General features: G+C 36.4%; 1 protein-coding gene across 1 annotated transcript; it reads right to left on the bottom strand.

Moving 5' to 3' along the window:
- Positions 1 to 3,975: 3,975 nt before the first annotated feature.
- Positions 3,976 to 20,082, bottom strand: LOC140169230 (uncharacterized). The gene is made up of 4 exons (XM_072192487.1): positions 19,960 to 20,082; positions 6,196 to 6,471; positions 5,322 to 5,459; positions 3,976 to 4,106 (listed from the first exon to the last, which is right to left on the bottom strand). The coding sequence occupies exons 1-4, from the start codon at positions 20,000 to 20,002 to the stop codon at positions 3,976 to 3,978; spliced, it is 588 nt and encodes a 195-aa protein (XP_072048588.1). The 5' UTR covers positions 20,003 to 20,082.
- Between the last annotated feature and the right edge of the window lie 1,107 nt (positions 20,083 to 21,189).

Here is a 21,189-nt window from a genome sequence, read left to right as displayed (position 1 = left end):
ACCAAGTTTGAGCCCGATCGGACAAAGTTTTAAATCCACGACCTTTGACGTTGACCTCCGATGACCTTTAAACCTTTAAATCCAGACACACACATAGCTCAATCCTAATCATTCATTTATTTCTAACTGTCAATTAAAAGTTAAATTAAACTATTTAGCCACATTTACGAATTAAGGGCCGAATACATACATTTTTAGAGTGATTTTCACATGCTGTGAGAATCAAATCTAAAGACTTATACAACAAGGTCTTATTTCAATTTAAGCATTCTAATTTTTTGGGAAAACATATTTCATTCTTATAACCAATTATTTAATTAACGTAACACAAAAAAGTATTATTTGAGGACAATTTTGGCATATAATCAAGATTTTGAATACTTAGACTTGTTCCAAGTCTTTGATTTTTGTGACTTGATTGTCAGAAAACATGCCGCAAATACGTGTTTTTGGCTCTTATTTCATGAAAAAAAAATTAGTAAAATAGTGAACTTTTTCTGTTATCTCCAGTTAGTACTAAATGAATGACTAGAATTGACCAATGTTTCATTTAGCAGAACTTCATCCCAAAAAATTAGTCCTGTATTTTTCTGGAATTTAGAGTAAAGATCGCAACATGGGCTCGTTTTTGCGAGCAAGAAATTAAGGAAAGCTATAGTTGTGGAAATTCATATTGATCCTTTTCGTTAGCTATCTATCAGCCAGGTTTGATTTTGGCGAACATATTCAAACAATTTGAGAAGTGAATGGCTTGTTGTAAAACTAATTGATATGTCCGGTTTGTTTGATTGGTTTGGTTTGGGTTAGATATTGTTTTATATTTTAGGGACGGCTTCAAAACTGTACCGTTTGGTGGATTTCAGCCGCCAAGAACCGCCGGTCAACCGGCAGTCGACCGGCAGGTATTATCAACAATGTTTTTTGCAGCTTCTTTAACAACCTGGGGAACACAACAAGTCCAAACTATAATAGTTTGGACTTGTTGTGTTGCCTAGGCTGTTGTTAAGGCTTTTGTCATGTCGTCCGTCCAATTTACGATTAACAGCCATTTTGCCCTGATTTTGCTCGGCAAGTTCCCACTTCGGTCTATTTCTACAGAAAATCTACACGCTTAGTCAACGGCAAAAACCTACTCCAACGAGGTTTCCGCTGCAGTTAAAAATGCGTTGCCAAAAGATGTCGGAGACTGTTTTCACAGGAGTGATTAACGGTTCCATACCGTTATCATAAAGGTAATTGGCTCTCTAGAAACACGCTCTGTGTAGTGCAGTTTCTATTGCAAGGAGATTTGTGGCTTGGGTGATAACCCAACGGAATGGAAGTTATTATTTTGGAAATCCGTATTTTTCCTAAGCCATCGTTAGATTGATGAACAGGTAGGATCCAGGGGCAAAGATAATTTACCTTTGTATTCCTCAGCAAATGCTAACCATATAGTTGTCAGTCGTCTAGAGTTGGAATAGCCAAGGATAACAACGTAGGGGCAAGTATGTTTTGGGTTTGTTTATGTAGGTCTGTCTTGTGATGTAGGATTTCGCAACGAACGCTGACCTTTTAGTTTTGTTTTCTCACGAAATGACGAGGACGAGGAGAAACGTGCGGACCCAGCAAACACAAAAACGTTTTAAAAACGTTTTAAGTAAGTTATATTTTGGCTTTTGGTTTGGTAAAAACGTTTTAATAACATTAAAATATCGGGTTATATAAAGGTCATGATAACGTTTTAAAACGTTTTGTATGAAAACACACTAGTACAATATTTTTAAATGTTTTCAAAAAATGTTATTGTAAACTATTTTTGCCAAATATTGAGTCAATACTTAAATAACGTTATGTTAAAATGTTTGAACTCAGCAAACACAGAAATGTTTTTAAAACGTTCTTTTTTTCAAAACATTTTAATAACATTTAAATGTCGGGTTGTATAAAGGTCATGAAAACGTTTTTAAAACGTTATTGAAAATATTTTGGGTAAACATTTTTCGCAAAATACTTTTTCAACCCCAAAATAACATTTTGTTTAGAATGTTTTGTATCAAGTTTTCAAGAATGTTTTTGGAATGTTATTAAAACGTTTTTATACCCCTTATTTAACCCAACATTTAAACGTTTTCTGTAAAACATTTATTGTTTGCTGAGCAGTATATTATAAAAAAATGTTTTTTAAGGTTATGAAAACGTTTTATACTCTTAATATACCCTTTATATAACCCGACATTTAATCGTTTTCTGACAACCTTTTATAACCTTTTGCGAATGATGTCGAAAACGTTTTGTGTTTGCTGGGGATGGCTCATGTGTGAAAGGTACTCACAGTTCAGTAATTGCCAACGGATAAAGTGAATCAAACTTGCAGACCACTTGCGTCCTGGTGTTTGCCGGCAATTTGAACTAATTATTGAAAATTATATCGAAAATGGGCGGTTACTGACAACTTAAAAGGTCAACATACCAGGGGTGGTCGATTCCGGAGTGGTTGGTCCAGGGGAGGTGGTTGATTCCTGGGTGGTTGTTTCCTGGGTGGTTGATCCAGAAGTGGTTGGTCCAAGAGTGGTCGGTCCATGTGTTGTCGACTCAGCGGTAGTTGATCCGGGGGTACCTGTAACACGGAGTAAAGTTTATTTACGAACATTTCAAAAAATAATATAAAGTGTCAACAAATAACACTTTCATTAAGTAACTAAATACCATACCAAAATGCACAACAGCTACTACAAATCTACAGGGTGCGTCAAAAAAAGTACAATAGAGCAAACAATCGATATTATGTAAGAACCAAGTTGAACTTTCCCATTATTGAAAGTTTCTATAAATGTCATACTCAATAGTCACCTTCTGTTCATGAGTCCTTTTGCTGCGATACCCAATTTCATTATTTGCCCACGAGGTACCATGTATACTATTAAAAAATAATAGCACACAATGGGCTATTTCAGTTGAAATCCACACTCCCCCTGTGGAAGATTTTGGAAATATCTATCACAAGGGGAGTATGTTTTTCAAATGTAATTGGTCAGGGTTAATCATTTTGAAACCCATACTTCCCCTGTATAATGGCTTTACCTATATCTTCCACAACTGGGGTGGGTAGTTCATATGGAAGTTACTCAATTGTCTATTCTATTTGAAACTTATGCTCCCACTCCCACTGTGGAAGACTTTAACCAAATCTTCCACAGGGGTAGTGTGGATTTTAAATGGTATAGCCCAATGCACGATAAAGGCACCAGCTCTGAAACTGACTTAGCTTATATAAGGTTGATTTTTGCAGGTTTTTTTTTTATTTCTGTTTTTTTCTGTTCCAACAAACTTTCTAACATTAGTTTAAGTCCTTCATACCTCACTCGACTCCAACTCCAATTTTTTTATCCCAATATGTCCAACTTTAATACTGGATATTTTGTAATTCACTCCACGTCAATTTGCGCGCATTTCATTTCGACATTTGAAAAATCCGTAAAAAAAGTTTTTGATAGAGAATAAATATCTTTAAAGTAAAGGTAAAATGAAAATAACAACAAATAATGTTTCTTCTCCTTAAACTAGACAAAAGGCAATAACACTTTGGGTGTTCCATTTTATTTCAATGCCAATAAGGTTAAAATGGCAGTTGTTCCAAATCTACCTTAAACAGAGTGGGCTGACATTCATATTTTAGATGTCTCTTGGACAAACCATTAAACTGGGGTATCGCTATACAATGTGTCATAAAAACAAAACGGTAAATGCTAATTCCTTGGTTTTTTCACACAAGGTCACTAATGGATTTATCATTTATAACATGTTTTAACCTAAAAGGTTCAACTCAGTTCTTAAATGAAAATGGATTCTTTTCTCTATTGCACTTTTTTTACTCACCCTGTATTTATCAGTAATTGCCGATGGATAAAGTAAAATCATTTGCAGACCATTCACATCCTGGGGTTTGCTAGCATTTTGAACAAATTATTGAAAAGTATGTCGGTTAAAAAAACCTCAAAAGGTCAACATACCAAGGGTGGTCGATTCCGGAGTGGTTGATCCCTGGATGATTGATCCAGAGGTGGTTGATCCAGGGGTGGTCGGTCCACGGTTGGACAATCCAGGGGTAGTTGATCCAGGGGCACCTGTGACATAAAGGAATGTATGTTTTTAAAAGAAAGGACGGACTTTTGGAATTTTACTTACTATAATATAATTTAGAAAGTTTGTAAATAATATGATTGATCAATCAAAACAAGGGTATTCTAGAAATTAATTTCAAACTGCTGGCACAAAATATCTCAGCAAACACAACATTTTTTACAGAAAGTTTTAAATGTCAGGTTACATAAATGGTAATAACATTCGAAAACATTTCTAAAAACCTCTTTTCTAAATGTTATTTTTAAGTGTTAAAAAATATTTTAGCAATAACTTTAAAAATAATTGTTGTAGTGCTATATTATAGAAATTTAAAATCATTTTGACCACATTAATAATTTTGTGTTTGCTGTGTTGTTTCCTATTCAACAATAACAATACATTATTGTCAAAAATCTCAAGGTCATGTCAAGGCCATCTGAGGTAAACTAAGTATAGATTATGGGATTGTCTTCAAACTTATTGGACGTGGTCACCATTGAGCAGCAAACATGTTCGATGTCAGTTCAAGGTCATCTTTGGTCGTGATCTGCATTGAGTTTTCCGATATGAATATGAATAAACGTATTTAATAAGCACACGTCCTAAAAGTAAATTCAGCTTTCAACGTGAACATTCTTGAGTATTTTACGGTATGTATTCCAGTATGTCCTTGGTGGTGTTTACCAATAAGTGCCGGTATTTACCACCCGGTAAATTATTTAAATTACCAGCTTTGAAATCCTTCAAATTATTGACGTCTTCAATATCGGGTCTATATACTTGGCTTTTTGTCAAATGTAATAAATGAAAAAAATATCTAATAAATTAGAAAGTTGATGCAATTTGCTATTATGTAACTGCAATGTCTTTGAATTGAAAAGACAACCTACAATCTTGTGCGAAAATCGTTGGGACAGAAGATGTTTTATAGATCAAATTCTGTGAATTGAGCATAAGACTGAAAATACATGATAAGTTTCATAGCTCACGTTATGTACTTGCTTGCTCTCCCTCCCCTCCCCCTGGAAACAATGTTGGAGCAGACATAGAGCGCAACCACTTTTTATTATTTTTCAGCATTAGGTTATAACTGTCCCAAGCATTTCGCGCGGGATTGTATCCTGTATTATCAGACATCAATGTCACCCCTGGGTTAGGTAGCCATCTAGAAATTGATAAATCACGCGTATACTGTTCAAATGAAATCAATATCTTACCCGTAGAAACAGCTTCATTTGTTACTGTAGTTAACCCTTCAGTTTGCTTAGGTTGTCCCGTAGGTACCGTATGATGTCCAGTCCAACGTTTGCAATGCAGTGTAGCAGTATCAACGACGGGCTCTACGTTCTGCGTTTCTGCAATAATTAATATTTAAAAAATACGTTTGTTAGCATACAAACAACGGTGTAATTTCAACACTCTTTCATTTTCAAGATTTGGGAATTTTCCTTCCTTCCTTCCTTTTATTTGATAGAATTCTTTATCTTTTATTCGATTTATCTGATCAACAAAATCCAGGTAGCAAGCATCATAACAAGCACATACACCAAGCACAAAAAGAAACTCGTCAGTTATAGTCATCCTTGCTGTTCAACAACCTGATAATTTTGTATTATTCAGAAATATACAATTTGTTAATTGGACTTTGCTTTCTCATTTGACACCCTATTCGTGAACATTGAGCAAGAATTTAACAAGATATGCGCCTCCAAACCCTCAAACCTTAAAATGAAAAGTTTCAATTTTAATGATTCAATTGTGCCTGTTACATTGTGTGCTTTATTGATTGGCCCGTGGTGCTTGTGTGCAATACAACGACGCGTTCCCATTGAAAATCGTTGAAATTGCAACTTTTGATTTTGGGGTTTGAGGCTTTGGAGGCGCATATCTTGGTCACGTCTTGTTCGATTCTCACGAACAAGGTGTCAAATGAGAAAGCAAATTCCAATTAACAAAATCTATATTCAGAATAATCCAAAATAAAAAGGTTGTTGAACAGCAAAGATGACTATAACTGACGACTTTCTTTTTATGCCTGGTATATATACAAGTAAATACAAAACAAACATTTATGACATCTACATTATTTACCACAAAATTGTTTTCTCTCAAGAAGTTCATCCAACTTCTCCGGCGTCCAATTTTCTCTTTTGGTAAGCAATCCTGGATAATCAGTAAACCATAGACTCTCCATTTTGTCTTTGTTGTAAGTGTTGCATTTATTGGACAATTTCCGGACTGGAGGCAAGACTCGAGTACAGTAGCATCGTTCCGCAGATGGCAGAGCAAATCGAGTCTTTCCCGACACAGGATCATATGCCTCAAGAAGATCGCAAGTGTATGCGTCTAAAACCGTCCACAGACAAGCTGAAAATATATTTTGAAGCCATAAGAACACCGATTTATATCTAGTGTATCCAAATAAGATTATTACCCTTTAAAGCCGTTGGCCCAAGACATAAAAGGACGCACCATTTGACTTAGGGGTTGAAGAAAACAAAATCCCCACTCATACGCGAGTAAAAAAACCAAATAAACAAAGTTTCTTCACTATCACTAAAAAAATATTTAAAAAATAAAAACCTATCGCCACGAACACATTCCCCGCCTAAATCCTAATGCATTAATGCATGAAAAATTTATTTTAAAAAAACCTGGACAATATCTAGTTTACTAGTGTAAAAAAGGTAAATGGTGGTTCCCTTAACATAAAAGTAGCATTCACAGACGCGGTTCTGTGCAGACGCAGTGCCCTAATACGCTTACATAAAATAATCATCGCAGCCAGTATCAGCTCCCCAAGTTCATATATGTGACCATCCACCACAACTGAGCCCGGATGTCGCCAGTGCCACTATTGAGATATGCTCCATTGAACTTAACAATAAACAATAGGAAACAAAGGATTTATTGACTGTTTTATTGATTTTTCACTACTTAAATGTCAAGTACTATAGACATGATATACATCATTTTAAAGCTAATTTCAAGCAGAATATTTTGGTTGAATATCTCAAAAATGATGATTGGCGACTTCAGGGTTCAGTTGTGTTGGATGGTCACATATGCTAAATCAGGACAATATTAGCTGTACATTCCTTAATATCCACAGGGATTTCAAGCTAGCCTAACTCAATTTGCCACGACAAAAGAAATATGACACTGCTGGGGCATATAATTTTTTCTAAGAGAATCATCCGGGACAGGGGATGATTTACAGGGGTCAAATTTCGCTCCAATCATTTAAAAACTATACCAAATTATTCCTCTAGTCATAAGGATTCAGAAAAAATATAGTTTGCCATATCTGTGATGTACGGTTCTTGAGTTATAACCGAAAAGGTCAAAGGTCAAATATTGGGTTCAACAGAGGTCAAAAAACTAAAAATTGTTCGATTTAAACCAAAATGGTCTCAAATTGTTCGGCTTGCAAACATAATTCATTTAAAGAGTATTTGCACTGTTTAGGTCGTTTAATTGCATGTGTAACATCGAAAACTAATTCGGGGTCAATAGAGTTCAATGGTCAATGACCTCTTTTACCCTGCTACCTAGGTAACGAAACAAGATATGGCAAACTATTCTTATTTTGGAGTGTTTTTAAAGGACGAACACATTGAGACCATTTTAAGGAGATCGGAGCATTTTTTCGAAGTTGACCCACGTGGAGCCCAAAATTTGACCTTTGACCTTTTTGCTTATAACTTGAGAATGGTACATCACAGATATGACAAACTATACTTTTTCTGAATCCTTAAGGCTAGAGGAATGCTTTGGTATAGTTTTTAAAAAGATTAAAGCAATTTTGAAATTTGACCCCTGTATGACCTTTTCCCGCCAAAAATACCTTTCCACCAAGTATATTTTAGTATATTTTTGGTATGATGTTCAGGGGACATTTCTAAAATGTATAAAAGTGAAAAAAAATCTGTTGCAATTAGTGGTGAGTGACACCACTAATTTGTTTAGATTGACTGGACTAAACTGTGCTCATATGATCATCATCTTTTGCGTTATATTCTAAACGTTCCCTCGTGTACGTGTGTGGTGTTAGTTTCGGGCGCATATTCCAAATTTCAAATGGGTTGTCTGAGAGAAGGTAAATAGGAGCCGTCTACTACCCCACCCCGCCACTGATGTGTATGAAGAGTACCTCACCACCAACAACAACATCAATCCCGCTGTCTTTAAAACACCAGTAAAATATATGACGCTAAAATGATATTTACGCCTGTATTCACATACAAAAATATATTTGATCAACTTGGAGAAAAAGAGGGAGCAATTAGGGTTCTGTTTTTGTTGGGACACCCTGTATTATTATGATACAATAATTATTCCCCCAATAATGGCTTTCATTGTAACCATTTGTTAAACTGTGATTTTTACTTTCTAAGAAAATAATGAGTTCATCGAAAAAACTGGTTAAAAATGACTATATTTAGGATCAAAAAATGATTTGACCCTTAATATAGTCAGTTAAAAAATAACCCTATCAAAAATGACTATATTCAGGAGTCACAATTAGAAAATGACCCTTAACGTGGTTGAAATGACTATATTCAAGGGGTTCCGATTAGAAAATGACCCCGGAACGGGGGTTGAAAAATGATTATATTTGGGGTCATTTAAATATGACCCTTTTAGGGCTCAATTTAACATGATGCCAAACAACAGAAAATGACCCCGGACGTGGTTGATTTAACCACGAATAGGGTTAAATAAAACCTGACCCCGTAAAAGGGTTGATATTTGACGCCGTCGTTTTAAGTGTGTGTTATCATTGAACCACTAATCTTAATGTCTATTGGGGTTGGGGTGGATGGGTGTGTGTGTGTTTGCGAAGCACTTTTAAATGTTAATTATCAATTGATATAAACTTATAACACTTTGAATAGAATTACAAAGATAATTATTTGTAATTACAAAAATCCAACATGTAACTTGCCTGTTTTAAATTTAAGCATTTCTATGCTCATGTTATTGTAGCTGTACTTCTTATACAGAATTTGGTGTTAATGCCAATCACTTGCTATTCCCCCGGGGCTATTCCCAACGACACAAAAATAACTCATACATCCTAATAAAATGTCATTCATTCCACTTTAAGAATTACATTTACTTGACGTTTTAAAAGGAATTTCGTACAAAAGTGTAGTTAGGAGTCCACCTAAAAAAGAGAAATTAACACCATAAAGAAATCAAAGTTTCGCAGAGAATTCGTTCTACACATTTTATGTATTCTGATACCATGTTCAATTTAATATAATTAAATTTTACTTCGATACATGAATAAATTTAAAGCCACATTAAGAGGTATTTCGTACTACTACATGCACGGATTAATTAATAAATACAATGAAATAGGTCAAGTATAAATTCTTTCGTGAAGTATTCGTGTACTATTTTTCATACAACGCTCAATTCAATACGATTTGATTTGACTAATATCTGGCCTTTTTCAGTAATATTGAAAGCCACATTAAGGTTATTAATTATTTTAAACTATTGCGATTTGGTAGTTCACAGCATCTTGCGAATGGTAGAGAGCTTGGGCAAAAACTGCATTGCTCATTTCATAGCGAGCGTATAGAAGAATTCAAATATCACAGTTATACTTTTGTAGGTCCTGTGGTTCTTGAGTTATGTTGTAAAGAGGGCTGAAACAAGAACACTTTTGTAAAACGTACATAACTCATTGACAACAATAAATTAAGCAAGTTTGCAAAGTATAGGATTTGCAGAATGAACTTTTGCAAAACATTAAAGTGTTAGTTTTTAATAATATATTGATCTAGATAATGAAAATCGATTTTTTTTTTGGTTGCTTCGACCAACAATACCTTGTCTACCCTTAAGAGATATTTTGTACTACTATCTGCACGAATTAATAAATAAGCACTATGAAATAGGTCAACTAATTACTTTCCTTAAATATTCGTTGTACACATTGTAAACAACATTCAATTCAATACAATGTGATTTTACTAAGATCTTGGCTTTTAAAGGATTAAATTCAAAGCCACTTACTGAGATATTTATATTGAAAGGCTTTGAGTTTGATACTGGAATAACTATATTAAACTAAGATTGAAAAATATTGCACGAGTCAAAGATGACTTGGTAAAATTAAATTAACTTAGACTGATTTGACATGACTCTGTGCGACTGTAATGCCCACCAGCAAAATGTACCCGCGCGCACATCATCTGCGCATTCAATATTTTCGAAGACCCACTGAGCCACTGAGCTGAGATACGCGGATTTATTATAGCACTCAGAAGGCTGATATATGAGTACACCTCATAAATATTCATGAGCAAATCATGCCACTTTATTGGTCAATCGCAACTTGTGACGACACGATCTACTTCACCACCGTGCGATAGTTTCCCCTATCTAAGTTGAAATTTTCGTTTGGGCGGTTGTTTTAAGGAGATTGAAATGTTCTTTTTTTATTGTATTTTTTGGGAGGGGAGGGGGTGAGTTGTATTTGGGGGTTCAGCCCCTTAGCACCCCTGTATATTCTCATACTTTTCAATACATTAACCCTAACCGCCTAAGGGCTTTTTGGCGGCGGGAAGGGAAAGAAGGAAAGAATAAAGAAAGGAAAGAAGTTGTTTGCTCTGGGTGGGATTCGAACCCGAGACCCCTCGCATGCCAAGCACTCGGTCGGCGACACTTTGCCACGGGTCTTGGGCTTCGCTGGCCAGCGAAACCGTGCCTATATATCACCTGGGCGATTGCGTCATCACACCACGTGGGATGCATGCACGAACAGGGCATATATCAAGTAGTATTTTGTAGTATTCAGGAGCGTTAGGGTTAATGTATAGTCGAAAAATGTCAGAATTATCTTAAAAATAACATGCAAAGTCGAAACGCGTTGAGTAATTGAGTTTATGTTTGAAAAACCAAAACCGGATGTGAATATATATCAATTTATTATGTTTGCATATACCTGTTCATCGTTATGGCTCACTAGCTAGAATACATTAAGACAAACTAGTAATACATGAGAGTAAAGGTAGTAATATGAATAAATGATAATGCTATCGATGTCACCATTGCTTTATTATAAAGATCAATGTTAAATTCACTTAATGAACCATTGAAACACGCTTTATTGCCCGCAAAACTGTCGTTTGAAACTAGTTTATATCATTGCCATAGGAATCGTCACCAAGCAACGGGTATATCAAAATAGAACACATACTGAGTAACAATTGCATGTCTACAACGAGCAATACATTTTATTTCTCATTTAATCCAGAATATTTTTGTTCTGAAAATTTTTATGCAACAAAAACCCCCACCCCACCCTTTAAAATAGAAAAGAGAGAAAAAAAAAGGAGGAAAAGAGGGGAAATGAGACAAAGAGAAAGAAAATGTAGGAAAGTAGCATGGAAGGGTTTTGGAACCGTGTTTGATGTACTTTTTAAATTTTAATTAAGTTTTAAAATTATATACAACTAGATTTCGCGGTTCTCGGGTCGGGCGCTTCTCGTGATCGGCCTATTTCTAATTACCCAAACCCATATACCTGCCCTGATTTTTTAAACTATGAAATGCGTCTCTCAATGATCAAGACCCAACTTGACACAACTTAATCAATGGCGAGAAACGTGAACGCACCACCGGTTCATTTGTTTTCTGGTAGTTGTCATGTTCGGCTGAAATAGGCCTATATGCACGTGTTTGTGTGTGCACGTGTTCGGTATTGAAATATATGTTGAAAATAAGGCCTATAATTATTGGTCCGATGAGATGCACCTGTTAGTCACACTGTAATGCTTTTCCGATGCGCGCACTGTACTCCGCGCACACTCCCGTTGATACTCCGCGATAGCGCACCGCGAGCACGCGATAGTGCACCGCGTGAACGCGAAACTCGCGGACGCGAACGCGATAGCGCGCGGACAGAGGACGGACACGCCGTAATTAGTATTAAGATGTTCAAAATAATGTCATTAAGGTGTCACTTCCGTTCAAGACAAAAATCTTCAAAATACTGCTTCTGTCACAAATAACAAAGCAGAGTGATGTCACTTGCACACACGCATTGACATTAGCCAGTGTCTGTAGGATGTTCACATATTTGGGGTCAAAGGTCATTAAGGGGTCACTTTCGGTCCGAGACGAAATACCTTCAAAATGCATCTTCCGCCACAAACAAAACGCTAGTGTTCACAGATTTCGGGTCAAAGGACATTAAGTGGTCACTACCGGTCGACTAACGAACGACTGTCTTCGTGGTCGCATGACCACATTATATTTAGCTTCTTTTTTCTTGTCTTAGTATTTTAGGGGGACGTCTCCACCTTGTAAGATTTAGGGCCGCTCTAAAATAGGCTGCTATATTTTGTTTCTATACATTATATTGTCTTGAAAGTTCCGTCGCACTAATTTGATTAGCTACTTGACTTTGATATAAAAGACAGTAATAATTAATGGGAGTAAAGGTAGTAATATGAGTAAGTACGATAAAAGCTATTGACGACGGCAATCAGTCATTTTTAACGAACCGCGTTTTATTGCTTCAAAACAGTTTTATGCTTATACGGTAGATCCATAAATTGATGCCATTTTCAAACTAATGCAGTATATCATTGCCATGTACATCATCACCAGGCAACGGGCATAACATATAAACAATAGAAAACATATTAGGCTAAAAGTAATGTCATGCCTCAACGGTCATGGCAGTTTCAAAAACGAATGCGGAATGTGGTTATTTTTAAATCGTTTGTGTGTTTTTTAAATCTCTTTTAAAAAACATTAATATGAAGTTAGATGTCATTTGCGAGTGTTTAAAAGTATACAGCATAAATTGTGGTTCATTTACACAATTGAAGTACAAATATCAATATATACAATTTTTCTTCAAAATCTCAGCTACAGGGTGTCCCAAAAAAACGAGGCCCCTCATTGCGCCCTCTTTTTCTCCTATTTCTGAAAAGTTGATCAAATATACCGTAAACGTTCGCCTAATGGCGCACCTGGGTCCTTTGCTTTGAGATAAATTTCATGTACAAAACAGAGAGCTCCCTCCTCTAAAATTCTCAACAAGAATTTAGGGTACATACCCTTATTTGCTGGTGGGATTATTTTGGGAGGGCACTTTTAGTTTGTGTCTAAAATTCCAGTTATGTCAAGGGAGCCCATAGCGCCATTAGGCGAACGTTTACGGTATTTTGGCATGTAAAAAAACCTTGAGTCGTTACCTTTAATAAACCAAAATAATTATATCAATCGGCTCACAACTTTTGAAGATATGCTCTTTTAAAGAAATGTACCCGTTTTTCACTCTGTCCACGGAGAAGGTTTGGCTACTTCAAAGGTTGAAAAGGAGTACACATACCATGCATGAATATCAAACATTCCTTAATGATAACTTTATAAAAATAACTTTATTTATGGAATGGGCTTTACCGGTGGGTTTATGGGCAATGGATTTTGTTAATAGTGTCATTAATTTGTGGGTAAAATGGATGCTTTACTTGCAATTACTTATTTTTTCTTGGCCTTTTGTTTTATTATGTTTCTTACTTTCTTACTTTGTTGTTTCTTGCTTTTTTTTAATTTACAACATAAGTCATTTCTCTTTTTAGGATAAAAGGTAGCCCTAAAAGGCTGTTTGGTTTGTCTTTGGTTCTTCTGAAGTGAGTTTACTGTGCTGCTCTGCCCTCTACCTGGTTGCCTCCTTGGCGAATACAGGTTTCAGCCCTGGTCCTCATTGCATCAATTGCGTTGCGTACCATCCTTTTGGGCCGGATGCTTGCGAATGCATTCAGTAATACGTTTGCGAAGATCTTGCATTTTGCCACAAAGGAAAAAAAATCAAGTGGTGTGAGGTCTGGTGATCGTGCAGGCCACTCCACAGCATGAGCCACCCCAACCACTTTGTTTGCTATCCGTGGACAGAGTGCAAAACGGGTACTTTTATTCAAAAAGGCATATCTTCAAAAGTTGTGAGCCGATTGAAATAATTGTTTTGGTTTATTAAAGCTAACGATTAAAGGTTTCTTTACATACCAAAATATATTTAATCAACTTTTCAGAAATACGAGAAAAAGAGGGCGCAATAAGGGGCCTCTTTTTTTTGGGACACACACCCTGTATAAAGCTAAAGAAAAGCTTCAAATATACAAAGTAGGTAATGGTATCTCCAACGGACGAGGTACCAAGAATCAAAGGATGATACAAGTGGATACCTAGAATATATAAAAATTGAAAGATTCGAGCCAGGTGTGCCAACTTGCTGTGGGAAACAAGACAAGACACAGACAAGATAAAAACAATAGTGTTGTGACGATAATTCATTCGATAATTGATTATTGATTATTGATCATAAGCCATGATAACCGTTCATCAAGTGAACTTTTATATCCGTGCACCAATTGCACTGAGTGAAGCGATGATTTGTTTGTGCGAGAATAAAGTCTTCACTCTTTGTTAACCCTGCGGCCGATGTAGATGTGCTCCGGAATGATGGCTCATGATGTTTAGTTAGGTTGGTAAACATGGTGACGATTATATTGTCATCATGTCTTGCACGTGAATCAAATTCAATTATACTTTTTTATGATGCGATGTAACTCTGGTAAGACTCATTATTAAAACACACACACCTTGTATTTTGATCAGCTTGTCTGATGACGTAAATTCATAATAAATTGTATACCTAATTTCTGTTTCATCTTGTTCATTTCGAGATAGTCATTCCCGTTCCCGTTCATTCCTTCATCCCTTGGGAATCCAAATCCGGTACCTCGCTCTCCTTTCCCATGGACTAGTTCCCCAATTTAGATTCATAACAATAGTATTTATCTTGTTCCCCACACCAAGATGGTATACCTGGCTCGAATCTTTCTACTTCACATATACATTTTCTCCAAGATCTAGGTAGGCCTAGTCGTAAAAGATGGTTACTAGTTAACTTTAAAAAAAGAACGAAATCAGATATGTAAAATATAAAAGATCATTGTGCAAATTTGTATCTCTCTAAAAAGCCTCACATTTTCCATCAAAATTACACACAGACGTTAATTTCAACTCAAATAATCCTGAAATATGTCTTTATGTATTTTTTGATAACATCATGGATAACAAATTTGCACCAAAACAATAATTTTCATAGACAATAATTTTTTCTCAATTTGGTCGAAGCAATTGCTGCCAGTTTCAACAGACTCGATGGCTCTCACATCGTCTGCTAGATATTTTATGGCGGATTCTGATAGGTTAATGATGCTTGTGCAGACGACATTACTTGTGATGTTTCAATTTACCGATTCATGCTCATCGATCAATTTTTGGCATCGTTTATAGAACAAATTGTACTACAGCAGGATACAAACAATACTATTCCTTCGCCTACAGGGTGAGTGAAAAAAAGTGCAATAGTGCAAAGAATCCATCTTTATCATGTTTATTTTATAATCAGCTTGAACTTTTTGAGTTTTAAAACGTTATGTGCATGATACATTCATCAGTGAACTTGTGTGAAAAACATCGAAGTAATTAGTACTTGCAGTTCTTATTTTACAACACATTTTTATAGCGACATCCAATTTTAATGCTTGTCCACGAGACAGTGAAGCTCCCAACAGTAGGTATTATGTGGAACAACTGCCATTTGTTTAAACCTCAATGACACTGAAGTAGAATGTAACACCCAAAGTTTAATTGTCCCTGGTCTTGTTTAAGTAGAAGAAACATTACTTTGTATTTTCGCATTTACCTTTAAATAAAAAATGTTAATTCTTTATAAAAGAAACAAGCAAATTTGTGGGCGGGCTATTCAAATGTCGAAAGGAAATGCGTGCAAATTGAAGTGATGTGAATTGAAAGAACACAAAATCAACCTTGATTTCAGTTAAAGTTAGTTTCAGATCTGGTGTCTTTATTGCGAATTGTGCTCTCATACAAAATACACGGTGCCCTCGTGGACAAAAAGTCAAATTGGGTATCACAGTAAAATTGCCCATAAAAATTACACGTTAGTTGTAATTCACTTCATTTTTTTCACAAAAGGTGATTATTGAGTGTTGTATTTGAAGAGCCTATTTCCAAACCATGTTAAGTCCACAACCCCATGTGTCTCATTTACTTGTGTGATACAATCACAATTACTTTGACAAGTTTGACATTAGCAACAATGAGTTATACCATCAGTAAGCCATTATTTACCATAACAATGCTGGATAACAATATGCAGACTATTGTTCTCATTTGGGAAACAAAGCCTCACACAGTATTGTTACTGTGCATCCATCCACTGTTTGCCTTGTAATGGTGCATCCAACTGAAATTATAATACCTCCCATTGCAATATCGCACAGGCAGGCGCGTAGCAAGCGGGGGGACAGGGTGGACGAAGTCCATGGGCCCTGACGGCTCAGGGGCCCCGAGCACAAAAGCGAAAATTAAATAAGGGCTGATAATGGGGAGCAGGGCCGAATTTTTATACCATTTGGCCAGATGGGCCCGGGTCCAGGGCAATGCCCTATACGTCTTTCTTTTAACCCCAATAACAGCATGTTTTTTGGTCAAAATAGGGCAAAATTGTAAAATTTTCCGCGCTTCGCGCGCATTAAAATACCAGAATTTATGTTGATCTGGGGCTGAAATTGAATTGAACAAAATATGTTAGTCCACCTTGGTCCCCCATTAAACCAAAACTTGGTCACTGACTTGAGTGCATTGACATACTTTCCTCGGCACGTGAGTTCGGGGCCTCCAAATTTTGGCCTGGCCCAGGGCCCCAATAAGGTAGGCTAAATCATGCCCTGGTTAAAAGGCCCGTACTGCTCCTTGTCCATGGGCCCCTGATGCTCTTGCTACGCCCCTGCGCACAGGTTAATCAGAAACATGGGTTTAGAAATAAGCTCTTCATTTATATATATAAAAAACTTTAGATAATGGGAAAATTCAACCTGGTTCCAAGGTAAATATTGATTCTTTTCCCTATTGCACTTTTTTTTTTAACTCACCCTGTACCACCTAAGACAAGACGGTAACATGAGCCACAATTCAACGATATTTTGTACAAATTGTTTGCGTAACTGCTCTACGTTGATGTTATCCAGCCAATTAATAAAATAGCCCGACTGTCGGCTATATTTTAGGTTTACCACAGCTTGGCTGTCTCCTTAAAGGAGTATTTCGTGATCCTAGCATCCTCTTTTTATGACATTTTTCAGTACATATCCACGAAAAAAGCATATTCCCAAAATTTCAATTGATTCCGATTCGATTTTGCGTTTGCGAGTTATGCACAGAGCATGATTATGTGTATTACACTGCTCCATAGACAATACGTTGTAATTTCGTTCTGGTGCACCAGAACGAAATTCAAATTTCGCGATATCTTTGCTAAACGAAATAATCTGCAAGAAATATTTTGTACATAAACATTATGTAGCCAGAGTATTCCAGTGATATAAAATCTCAACTTTTTTGAGAAAAGTGGGGGATGAGGCTGTGGATCACGAAATGCCCTTTTAACATGGTCAGATGGTAAAAAAGGTCAGTGCCTTGAATCTTATAGACCTTAACCTATTTTGCAATATTACCATGTCACAAAACATCATACACAAAACAAACTACTATTTTTCTGAATTGTTTTTTCCATGTTGAGCAATTTGACACTCTTTTGGTAAAAAAATCAGAGCAGCTTCTGTATAATCTGCGACCTTCGATATTTCTGCCTATATAACTCCAGAACGGTACGTCGTAGATAGGTAAAACTATATTTTTTTCTGAATTTGAAGTTTTGACCTCTATATGAACTTTGACACAACTCAAATTGCCTAATGCTGCCAGCAACTTTTTTGAATTGGGTTGCCTTAGAAGCAAAACAATGAGCCAAAACAAGCTTCTATGTAAAATTACATTTAGCAACCGGACTAATTTTATAAATTGTTTTCTTTTTAATAGCAATTTTGATAGTGCGAACTTGAAACAAGCTGTGTATCATGTCTATGTCAAAATAGTTATGCCTCACAATAATAAGCAAGGATCCCCATTACAAAGTCCCGGTATTTGTCCGTTTTAGCGAAAAAAATGTTGTAAAATATTGTCATAAATTACGTACCGCTTGTCTTGAGTCACTGAAATTCCAGTGTATAGTAACTGGATTCCTTGCCCCTATAGGCCCCCTATACATAACTTTTGTTACCAGTGTGTTATTATTTTTTGAGAAAGATGCAAAAATGGTCGCAAATTTATCAAGGGGTGTACGTACCCCCTTAAGGTTAGCCGAGAGTTTTTCATGCGCTTGATTTCAGAGGGGCGTAAGTTCATAACAGAAACAGCCATGCAGAACAAGCGTACTGGGACGTAGGCCTACTTACAATAGAATATTGATCCACGGTCAAGTCATGAAACTTGGCTTAAATTAGCTCGTGCCCGGAGCTCGTGAGTCGGGGGCGGGCGGTGGTTACATGAGGGGCGACATGCCGGGTCGGATGCCGGGGGAGGGGTACAAGCCATTTTCGGCAATTTTCATAAGGATTTTATAAATTTTAAAATTGATTGGGGCACTTCGTCAAGCTACGCCCTGGAAAATGTGTTGATTTTGAATTTATAGCCTTGATATCTTTGATGAAATAAATCAATGCTGCTATTCCCCTGATTACAATGTAATAGGGTACAACAATAACATCAACAACAATATCAAAAAGCAATTATTTGCAAATCGAATTTGGGAAGAATATTCAAAAAGACAGACTTAGTAGGCATACAAATTTCCCCGGCAAATTTCTGAATTATATAAAGTGAAAAACAATCAATCACGATTCACTGCAGTCAGCGAATCAATCAAATAAAACTAAAAAGAAAGGAGCAAGAAAGAATAAAGAAAAAGAGAAAAATAGAAAGAAAGAGAGAGAGAAAGAAAAAGAACGAAAAAGAAAGTAAAAAAGAAAAAGAAAGGAAGAAAGAAAGAAAGAAATTTAAAAAAAATGAAAAAAGAAAAAGAGAAAGAAAAGAGGAAAGAAAGGAAGTAAAAATGAGAAAAGAGAGAAAAAGGAAAGAAAAATTCAGCCACATGGGGACTCGAACCCACAAAAATTGTTCATAACAGATTCCCAGTCCAACGCTCTATCCACTGGACCATACATCAACTTACGCAATTTCTTGTTCTCGAAGCGGATATGTAACTATAATTTGATGTAATTACTTGATTACAATCGCGTCCGCACAATGGCTCAGAATAAACACGCATGTCGGCGCTGAAATTTTGAACGAACTGATGGAGGAAAAACCTCGTTTTTTGCAATACTAGCTTCAATTTGGAGTGAAAATCAAATGGGATAGCAATTGGCAGAATGTTGAGAAATAATGTAGGTATTCAGATGTCTAAATTAACGCCCCGTTATCAAGATATCGATAATTTCACAAAACAGTTTTTTCTCAGACAAGATTCTCGAAAATGTTCCCCAAAAACGGGCTTTTTAAATTTGATCGGTACTGTATTTGGTTCTTCCCCATGGCAACATTATTTCTTTAATCGATTTGTAGTACAATACAAAAAGGAGAAAACAATCACTCGGCGTGGTTTTATACGGAGCGAACATTTGAAAAAAACTGCATGGAACGTGTTTTTGATCTTGTGAACATGGTGCGTAAAAATGATTTAAACGAAGGATTTTCAACCGGATTCTAAATTTTTTTATAAACACACAAAAATAATATAAAGATACATCCATGCACCAACATTTGACTCACTGCGATATTTGATTGCTGAGAAAACGCGGTTTTAGAGAACAACTTTATACGTCTTTTATACGTTTTTTATACGTTTCTTCGTGTAACCTTAAGAACCAAAAACATACAAAATATGAAACTCACCTGTCAGAAGAACCAAGATTTCGCCTCTGCGTTTATATATCATTTTAACGATTGGGATGCGTCGTGATCCAACAGGAACTCCGTTATCTTATCACTATACTCCAAGTGCAGCGTCTAGTAACTCGTAAATTGTATCAATTAATGTTTAGATTCAAATAGCACATACCACTAAATAACTAGTTATACAGCATTTATTGTCTCCTTGGTGATATCTTTCTTATCCTGGCTATATAGAGCATGCGCGATACATATTTTGGTGACAATGATATGTGTCCTCTTTAGCTTTGGTAAAGAGAGGGGAGGAAAATGTAGGGGGGGGGAACAGACAGAGAGGGAGTGGGGTGGAAGTAGGGTGGGAGGAGGGCGAGTGTGACTGAGTGAGTACACCCATAAAATGTTAAATGGGGACTGTTTATGTTTGAATGCAAGGCATTAACAGCTGCTATCAGTGTAATAGCGCTGATGGGTTGGCGCCAAGATAGTTGTTAACCTCCCTCTTGAAGCTCAGCCGATTTCGGTTAGAGGTAATATGACTAGATAGAACATTCCATTGGTGAGCTGAGGATAGAAGGAATGACCTTTAGACTTGATTGTCAAAGCATGTGAAAAACACTCTAAAATGTATGTTTTGGCCAAATAGTGAAATTTAACTTTTATTGCCAGTTGGAAAATTCTCATTTGGAAAATGTCATCCTCGTCGCGACTAGACTGGCCCCCAGTCTCGGTTCGGTTCCATCTCTGGATAATGTAACAAAAAAATAATTACATAATGCCCTATGAAAAAAAATGCCAAAGTCCTGTAACCCCCCTTATTTTCTTCAATGCCAAAAACCCATTCCTCTTCATCCACAAATCGACGCCACTAATTACACCCACCACAGTCAACCATGCAGCAATATAGAAATATACTCGTATGTAAGTGAACGCGAAAGTCCATTGAGCGCTGATTGGGTTGATTTTTAATGCTATGTAATCTACATTACCAGTCGTTCTCCATGGACCCGAGGGAGGGTCTACGTCGCGGCAGACCATTATGCTATACGCACCGTAACCCTAGTCAACCGATGGCTATTGTTGTACAAGGCTCACTCAAAGCAATAAACGATCGAATTTGGTGTCGAAATGAGCAAAATTTTTAGTTACGCCTTTTCAATGTAAAATTAATTTTATCGGCCAAATGAAAAGCAATAATTTTCATTTTTTCAGTAAATGTCAGGAAAACACTATAAT

The sequence above is a fragment of the Amphiura filiformis genome, chromosome 14 (assembly GCF_039555335.1).
Source record: "Amphiura filiformis chromosome 14, Afil_fr2py, whole genome shotgun sequence".
Lineage (NCBI taxonomy): Eukaryota > Metazoa > Echinodermata > Ophiuroidea > Amphilepidida > Amphiuridae > Amphiura > Amphiura filiformis.
Note: the sequence above shows the minus strand (reverse complement) of the source record. Positions and strands in the feature narration are given on the sequence as shown.